The sequence below is a fragment of the Prunus persica genome, chromosome G3 (genome assembly GCF_000346465.2).
Source record: "Prunus persica cultivar Lovell chromosome G3, Prunus_persica_NCBIv2, whole genome shotgun sequence".
Taxonomy (NCBI): Eukaryota; Viridiplantae; Streptophyta; class Magnoliopsida; order Rosales; family Rosaceae; genus Prunus; species Prunus persica.
Window position 1 is genome coordinate 17,450,482 of NC_034011.1, and position 9,263 is coordinate 17,459,744.

Sequence of the window (9,263 nt, forward strand, 5' to 3'; positions counted from 1 at the left end):
GCCGTAATGGGATAAGTTAGGTTCTTTGACTTAATGATTCTCGACTTTGCCGGTTCGATTCTTGTGGATTCAACGGTGAAGAGTTTGCAAATACTGTAAGCAATAGATTGCTAAGAGGGAAGATGATGAAGCATCCAAAGTGAAATCAAACAAAGAGGAAGAAAGGAAGAGAAACCACACTCAATTCTCTTGTATCATGACTTGGCATCCCTTGTGTCTAGTGAGTTGTGTATTTATATTATTTGTTTTCATACAAGCAATATTCTATTTTAATTGAATCTAAACTATGGATAGGGGGATTCAAATTCGGATGTAGACTTGGCTAAGTCCATGTTTCCGTGAGTGAGTTGAGTGTTTTTTTGTCATACAAGGTAATATTATCGAATATTGAGGATAAAATATTTCTTTAGAGCATCTCCAGCGCTACGGCCTTGCCCTGGCAATAGGCCCCCCCAGGCCCGATTTCCACCTCTAGCGCAGAAAACCCAGCCCGAGCAAGGCATGGGACCCACAGGCAAAAATGGACTGGGCTATTGCCCTAAGGCTGCTAACGTTAGCAGCTGATTTTCAAATTTTATCAACCACTGACGTCATCGCTAACCCACCAGCCCACATAGCCTAACGGCTACAAGCCACGTGGCTTCTCCAGCCTTCGATCAAAAAATCTTGCCCAATCCAACAGCTGTTAAAGAAAATTTCAAAAAATTCAAAAAATATAGAAAATTTCTGAAATTTTTTTATTTATGTAAATTCCTACTAATATTATTCACTTTCTACACCAAATCTTCATACAAATTCATCTTCTTCCAATATTTTTCACTTTCTACACCAAATTTTCTACTACAAAATTTCATTTGTGCAAAAATACAAATGACCTCTTCCATTGAAGCCGGAGGGTCTTGGACAAACGTTCGAAGAGGTTAAAATCTTGGCGACAAGGTAGAAAAGAAAAAAAAAATTGTCGTTTTATTCAATTTAATGTCATATATATATATATATTTCTTGCATTTCCAATTTCATTTTTTTTAAATAGATTATTCAAGGCAAAACAAAAAAGAGGAAACCCATTACACATGGCTCCTCAAGTGAACAATGCCCGCAGTCGGCTCCAGTGGTGCGTTCCGTGTCGGAAATAATGGTACTATTACGTCCTCCGAAGGAAAATACTCCCCCACGTAGTGATCTGGTGGAACAGCCTCCGCCAATGATTGAGTCGTCCTTGTACTCGATTGTGTCAGACTACGAGGACCGTGAATATTTCAATTGTATGATGAGTGAGTAGGTATTTCAATTATATGATGAGTGAGATGTGAATTTTACAATAAATATGGATGCATAGGCAACCGAAAATCTTATTCGAAATTTTAATGTGAAAATTTTATCCAAAAATGTTATCTGAATTTTCAGGGGAGAATTTTATAATAAATATTGACATGTGGCAACCGAAAATTTTATCCGAAAAGCTTATCAAAATTAATGGTTTAAGTATAAAAAATAGAAAATAAATTCAAGTGAATAGTGTTTGCCCTTGCCCTTGCCCTTTGGGGTGGAACCAAAAAAGGAAAGGTTGTCACTATTCATGTGAATAATGACAAACCTTGTCTTGCCTTTGCCTTGCCCTTGCCCTTTGGGGTGGAGGTGCTCTTAGGAAGGGGGATATTTTGGAACACTTCGTGTTATTGTCGTTTGTCAGGGTCTTTTTATTCTAGCACCCTGACGAATGGGCTTAGATTGCCGAAAAAAGAAACAGGTGAAATTACCCCCTGTGCCTAAGTTCAAGAATCAGGCCTCAAAAATGCTTCGAAAGGGTAGTAAAGGCTTAGGAAGCATCCTGGTAACCTTCACTAACAAAAAAACAACAACAACTTACAGATAGACTCTTAGTGCTTACAGGTAGAATCTTAGCTTGACATAAGAGGCTTGTAGCATGGGAGCAAAGTTGTCATGAGTTTAGCACTAAAGAGAAAATTAAGTGTTCTTAGGGGAAAGATGGGGAATTAAGGTTGGAGAGAAGGGGTTTTGCAGAAAGCTTTGGTTGACAATGAGGGAAAGAGAGAAAAGGGTGGCTTGAGTGCCTTTTCCGGCAGCTTGGCAAAGACTCTGTCAAGTGTAAGAACAGCTTGCCATGAGGGAAAACTAAGGGAAAAAGATGGGCTGAGCACGAAATTGCTAGGTTTTGGGAGTAAGAGAGGAAGCTTGCTCTCTGGTTGTGGATGATGTTTGTTGGGTAGAAGAAGCTCCCTTTTATAGGCACTTAGAACCCTAATTCTATCAATCCTCCATTCCCACTTTTCCTTTGCTTCTTTCCATTCACTCTTTTTTGGTGAAATTTCTTTAACCAGAGCGGATGGGTCACATGCTCTTTGGGGTTCCAAGGTTTTTGTGAGGCTGGACCTTCCCATGGGGATGAGGCATCAACTGCTTTTCTTCTTGGTTTCCCTATTAGAGCTTGTAGAGGAAAGAAGAATGGATAGAGCTTTTGCCTAATGGGTATTCCTCCTACACGTACGAATTCCCTTTGGTTTTGCGATGGCTTCATGTTGGGTTTGTCTTTGGCCATGTGCTGGAGTCTCCCAACTTTCTGAGCATACAAACATCTCATGGTTTTCTATCGTGGTTTCATTTCAAACCATGTGCTGGAGATTTTTGGATATTTTCTAAACCACTTGGGTTATTTGGACCTTCCTAAGGTGACGAGTCAGTGTATTAAGGGAATGGGAATAGGCCAACCTCCTAAGTGATGGACCATTTTTATTGAAATGATGAGCTAATTTTTCCTAAAGTATTGGGCTATTTCTCTCTTTTATGCTTACTCATATATTTGGGCTCAAGAAATGGGCTTGAGTTTTGGGGCTCCTAAGCAGCCCAACACTTCCATTTCTCGGCTCATCAATGAGCCTCATGAAAGCTCGTTACCATCCACACCACAACTCACTCAAGCAAGCCTCGGTCATTTGCGTGGTTTGGGCCTACTTAAGCTTGTAGCATGGCTAGGTGTAATAATAATGATTTTTTGCTTGGCATTGCATGTCGCTTGGCGTGCTTGAATTTCGTATCCTTTAAAAAGGGATATGATGCTTGACGGGATAATTAGCATGAGCTTGTAGAGTCAGTGCCTTTTATAAGCTTATTTTGATTCTTAGCGTGACGGATTGCATATTTATTTGACATGGCACGTGGTCGTGGCTCGTGTAAGCATGTATGACGAACTTTCTCATGCCCAAATCGTGTTTCTTCTCGATAAAATATCGCATTGGGCAGAGAATCTATTTGGGCCCAACCTTGGATTTTTTGGACTTCAACATCGTTCAATTATTAATAATATCGCGAAAATTTTATCATAAGTATTTGATCAATATATCGCGATAATATCGACAATATTGCGATAGAAAAATAATGAAAAGGCTTATGCAAGCGCATCAGGGGATTTGAATCCCTGCCACTTTCATCCTTCCTCAACACACCTTATCCACTACAATAATGATGTAAAGAATCTGACATCCAATTCTCAAATAATTTTGCTCCATAGGCCTTATCCAAAACCCTCGTTATTTTAGACCTTAGTTATAATCTAGAAGTTGATTTCGGGTTGATTTCGGGTCAGTACTTTTTATTTGTTTATTGTTTTCAAACTGCAGAAGGCTTCCAGCATTTGCCACGCTGAGTGGCCCTTTCGACGTGTAACGAGCACAGCTGCTTGAGCTTTTTGTTTTGGGGGGGTCAGAAGCTTCTTGAGCTTGTTCAAGTAACTGTTTATACTACTTCACCGTTCCCCTTCTGTCCTCAAGTCCCAAAAGCAACCCACAAGCTCATCAGTCCAGTCGATAATGGCGGACCGGTTCTTCCCAAATATAATGCCAGATTTCGTAGCCGAAACTCCAACTTTACCAACCCAAGAAGCAGAACCCGAAATTGGGTCTGGCTCACTCATGAAACTCCTCTCCATGGCTTACCCATCTCTCTCCGAGCGCTTCAAGCGCACAGCTTTGGACCTCAAAGAAACCATACTCACAGAGACATTGGGAGCCACTGGTCAACACGTCCATGACTTCACTCTCTACTCTGGGGCTCTGGGCACTGCCCTTTTGCTCTTCAAATCTTACCAAGTCACCAGCAACACGAATGATCTGAGTCTTTGTTCTCAGATTATCAAGGCCTGTGACTCTGCTTCTCTTGGTTCAAGGGATGTGACATTCATATGTGGCAGAGCCGGTGTTTGTGCTCTTGGGGCTGTTGCAGCAAAGCACCTCGGTGACTCTGCTTCTCTTGATTATTATTTAACCCAGTTTAGGGAGATTAAGCTGTCAAGAAATCTCCCTGATGAATTGTTGTATGGGAAAGTTGGGTTTTTGTGGGCTTGCTTGTTTTTGAACAAACATCTTGGTGAGGGTACAATTTCTTCAGCATACATGGTAAGGCTGGTTTCTAATTGATTGTATTAATTTGGGTTTCATTTTTAAGGGTGGTTAGATTTTCATCCTTGAAAAAATATTATTTTGGATAACGTAGATTGAATTTTGATTTTAGTCCTTTTGATTGGGTTAATGTTTGGCATGTACTTTGGTTTGTATAATGTAGAGAGCAGTTGTGGATGAAATTATCAAGAACGGCCGAGCATTGGGCAAGAGAGGAAGATGCCCCTTGATGTTTGAATGGTATGGGGAGAAGTATTGGGGAGCTGCACATGGATTGGCAGGGATTATGGATGTTTTGATGGACATGGAATTGAAGCCAGACGAGGTTGAAGATGTTAAGGGTACTCTCAAATACATGATCGATAATCGCTTTCCTAGTGGTAACTACCCTGCTAGTGAAGAAGATAAAAACAGAGATGTTCTTGTTCACTGGTGTCATGGAGCTCCTGGAATTTCCCTCACTCTTGCAAAAGCTGCAAAGGTATTAATTTTGATGTTTACAGTTTCACTAGACACCGATTTTATTTGTCTGAAGAAAGCCGTTGATATTTTTGGACAGATGAGTGCAAAGTTCAACATTCATTGACTAATTACAATTTACAACACATCAAATAGTTTAATGCATTTGACTTGAAAATAAATTATGTGCTTTTTCTGTTCAAACGATTACGAGATTCTCGAGTAATACTGGTTCTTCAGTAGACTCCAGTACAGTTGGCTTGTAATATTTAGGCAAATTCATTTACTAGCCATTTATCGAACATAATTAAGGAATTCTACAATCTTGAACACAGTTCATTACTTACTGAACTACAACTGAAGTTGTTTCCCACAGATAGTTACGTCTCCTCAAGATGTCATACGGAAGTGGTTTTCATTATCTAATTCTTTATATTATTCACTGTTAACTTGCATTTTCTTTCCTTTATGAGTTTTTCTACTGATAAAGATATGGTAAACCCCAGGTTTTTGGAGATAAAGAATTTATGGAAGCGGCGGTTGATGCAGCAGAGGTGGTGTGGAAACGCGGACTGCTAAAGCGAGTTGGCATTTGCCATGGCATTAGTGGGAATGCATATGTGTTCCTTTCGCTCTACCAACTGACAGGAAATCTAGGGTTCTTATACAGAGCCAAAGCTTTTGCGTGTTTTCTAGTTGATAGAGCTCACAAGCTTATATCGGAGGGAGAGCTCCATAGAGGTGATAGCCCTTACTCCTTGTTTGAAGGGGTTGGCGGTATGGCTTATCTTCTTTTGGACATGATTGAACCTTCTCAGGCAAAGTTTCCTGCTTACGAACAGTAAACTGTGTTTGCAAGAGCAAAGGGGAAGCCTCCTCATGTAAAATTACCGTCACTCGTTGTAATTTATAATGAGTATATATGACAACTTTTCTAACCAGGTACCAGAAAATACACATCTTTATTTAGTTAAAACTGCAGTAATCTCTCTATTATCTGAATTTAAGTTTCACCAGTAGCAGCTAAAACTTTGTTTTGGAGAATATTTAATCTGCTGAAACTTCTCCTTGATCGGTTGGGGGCTGTTTTAATAACTTTCCCCCAATGCAAATGAAGCCACGCATTATTATGCACCCTTCTCTTGTTCTTTATTCTTTAAGTTTCGTGTTTTGAATGGCCTTCTCTGCTGCCTAATTTTTAATATGATAACCTATGGGTTTATGCATCCTAGAGAAACTAAATGCCAGATACAGGAAATCAAAGTCCTCTATTACTTATATTGCAACCAAGTTGAAGGTCTCAGAATTCTAACCAACTTGTACTCAAGATGCATTTATTTTGAACCCATGTAATGTGCATGCATTGGAACAGATCAGTTACATTCTTTTCTTTTCACTTTTTGGGCACACGATTTCATGTTCTGGTGTAAACCAATGTATATACATGCATCCATACTATTTAATTGTCTTGTATTGTAAAGAAGAAAGGACCATGAATCTCATACCATATCTATTGGAATCACCTTTTCCCCTCCAAACATTTAGAGTCTGTTAGGCCAAGTAGATAAGAAAATTAGAAACTATGAAAAAAAATTTGCTCTTGGGACCTCCAGGATCAAGCAAAGTAACAATGCTTTTGGCTCTTGTGGAAAACCTGTCAGCAATAAAGGTTAGTAGCTTGTGGGTGGTGCAATATTGTTCACAAGTATATGATGTGCATAGATATTCCTGTCGTGAAATCCTTTTTTCGTTGTTTATTTTAACTTCAAATTTGCAATTCTACATAGTGGATTAGACTAAGTACTGCAGGAAATAGATAAGATGTACAGTCCTTGGAGCCTTTTAATAATGGCCTATAGTCGCTATAATGAATCATGTGGGTTGCTTTGTAGTTGCAGTCTAGTATGGCATAACAGGGAAATAAGTCACTGCTTCCACGGATGAATTTTCTACCTTAGTGTTAGGCAAAGAGTACATTTTAATTTTCCTCTTTGATCTTAGTTTGCCACCTCAGGACTAAAAGATCATTCGATTCACACCAGGCACTGTGTTTGTCAAGGAAAGCTTCTGGTCTGGAAATGTGTTCCAGCATGAAATGTGTTTTTTTTCTGGAATGGAAGTAGTATCAAGATTGGACACAAACTTCTTCATTGATTCATTTTTTTTGTAGTAATCCTTTGGGTATTTTATAGCATGATGGAGTGGAAGTCAATCAATCAAACAAAAGTACGTAGTAGGATGGACTGTGAACTAAATGTGTGAACCAGGATTGTGTCAGACGCATGCTAAATTTTCTCTTTCGGCAAGGACATACTGCCTATTTTAAATGTGTTGCACTGGTAAGTCAGCTCCTTATTTTGCTCTATTTTTGGATGCTAGCAATTAAAGTTTTTCTTGGTTGTACTTTTAAACTCATATAGGTTGTTGGCTACATGTACATTGTTGTCACACCTGATTTAAAATGAACTGATTATAAGCAGGGTATCAGAAAACAAAAATGTAGGTAGAGAATCCTTATTTGGACCTCATATGTCCACCATAAGCAGTTGAATAGTGGACATTGAAGGTCATAAATACATTTCCAGATTAAGAAGCCAACACAATAGGGGCACGAATTTCTTTATTCCCCAATATGTAATGTAAGGCCCAGCCTTTTCTGCGTATGCCATATACGGTATATTATTTCCTCTCCTATATTATATTGTCCTTAGCCACACTGAGAGTATTTATGTTAGATACCATGTTTGTCAAGGAAACTGAGAATTAGCTGATTGACTTGATCTGGCAATTGCTCATTGTTTCAGAAATGTACAGGGTTTAGCTCTCCGCCCAAAAATTTGAGAGCTAAACATTAAGCGCCAACTGATAAACAGGTACCACCTGCCCGCAGATGGGGGAAAACAGTAGCAGCAAAATCAAGTGCCTGGAGGAAAGAATGGATCTACCTTGTTAATCCCCAAAGAATCCAAAAGGGCAACAACATCATCAGCGAGGTCTTTGAAGGTTCCCTTTTCGGGTTCAGCTGGCTGCTCCGAAAGTCCGTAGCCCCTGAAATCAATGGCTATTGCCCTGTACCCTTTTGTTTGCCACGGCAAGCATTTGATGCCTCCATGTGTACCATATTTCTGGAAACCCATGCAAGAAAAGCACCTCTTTCGGACCTGCACAAATAGTAACTACTGTAAGGGCAAGCAGGGAAACAAAAAATTGAAGAAAACAGTTGTTATACAGTGGTTATCAGAATTTTGGATCTTACCGTGTCCAATTTCCGCTACATGAAGCTTTAGTCCTCTTACTTCCACATTTCTGTGTTGTATCTGTTCCATGAGAGCAAGAAAGAGAGACTCTTGAGTGAGAGAAGAAAATTAAACAAGAGAGGATGGCAGACAGAATAAGTAAATAGATAATGTCAAGAAGTCAAGCGTTTGTTTCTTGTCATTGTTGTCAAGCATTTGTTTTAATTGCCGCCTTTCATTGTTTTAAGCGTATGTCAATACATAGAGGAGGCTTGCGTATGTCTAACAAAACCATGTACTACTTTGAGGATTGTGAAAAATTTAAGGGTTTGCATTGACTGCCACTCAATGTTCAAGTTGATAGCAAAAATTACCAAAGGAAAATTTTTAGGCTACGGATTTGACAAGGGATTTTCACTTTGTCGATTTCTCACTTTGTAAATTGTTTATATATTTTTTCTTGGGAAATAGCCCTAAATGCCACCAATTTTATAATTTTTTGTCAAAATACCACCCCTTCCCAAAATTTTTAAAACTACTACCTATAAATACATCTTTATTGTAAACTAATTGCACTCATATCACTTTTTCAGAAATTGGGTTCTCCCTCAACTCTCTTGGCTTTGTCTCTCTCTTTAGCCTAGCTCTCTCTCTCTCTCACATAGTCATCTTCCTCCCTCAGCCATCCAAGCTTAACTCCACAGTTCACATCCACGAGGTACTGTTCACGTTCCTTTTCTTAGAAATTTGGGGTTTTTGTGAATTTGGTTTATGGTGTATGGATTTGTATGAAATTGGTTTAGGGGTTTCTTCCAAATTGGTTTGATAGGAAGGTGATGTTGTTGTTGCTGTCGCTGACAGACTATTTTTCCTGGGTCGTGGTTGGTGGGTGTTACTGCGAATGCTTACAAGGTTGCTGATTCTCCTTCTAAGGTCTCTCTTTCTCTCTATTTCTTCAAATTCTAAGGTTTTTTTTTTTTTGGGTTACTTTTTTTTTTAATTTCTTTTGCTAATTGTAATTGGGCCTTTGTTGCAGAGGTGGATTTGTTTTGTGCCCAAAAGATTGTGACTTTGTTGAAAGTTCGTAAATGGAAAAGGCAGCTGCCCCCTGCGGCTTAGAACGCTCAATTGGGAGGTATTATGCCTTGAATTT

General features: G+C 39.2%; 1 protein-coding gene and 2 long non-coding RNA genes across 3 annotated transcripts; 2 read left to right on the plus strand and 1 right to left on the minus strand.

Annotated features, from left to right (window-relative positions):
* Positions 3,579–6,008, plus strand: LOC18782996 (lanC-like protein GCL2). Its single transcript, XM_007215398.2, has 3 exons — positions 3,579–4,412; positions 4,579–4,896; positions 5,381–6,008. The coding sequence occupies exons 1-3, from the start codon at positions 3,828–3,830 to the stop codon at positions 5,717–5,719; spliced, it is 1,242 nt and encodes a 413-aa protein (XP_007215460.1). The 5' UTR covers positions 3,579–3,827; the 3' UTR covers positions 5,720–6,008.
* On the minus strand, positions 7,327–8,448 carry LOC18782154. The gene is made up of 2 exons (XR_002270875.1): positions 8,131–8,448; positions 7,327–8,035 (listed from the first exon to the last, which is right to left on the minus strand). It is a non-coding gene; the product is annotated as an uncharacterized LOC18782154 (long non-coding RNA).
* LOC109948314 lies at positions 8,746–9,173 on the plus strand. The gene is made up of 2 exons (XR_002270954.1): positions 8,746–8,828; positions 8,914–9,173. It is a non-coding gene; the product is annotated as an uncharacterized LOC109948314 (long non-coding RNA).

Coding starts and splice junctions, on each gene's coding strand:
- LOC18782996 (XM_007215398.2), top strand. CDS start 3,828: ATGGCGGACCGGTTCTTCCCAAATATAATGCCAGATTTCGTAGCCGAA. Junction 4,413..4,578: donor CAATTTCTTCAGCATACATG/GTAAGGCTGGTT, acceptor TGTATAATGTAG/AGAGCAGTTGTGGATGAAAT. Junction 4,897..5,380: donor CTCTTGCAAAAGCTGCAAAG/GTATTAATTTTG, acceptor GGTAAACCCCAG/GTTTTTGGAGATAAAGAATT.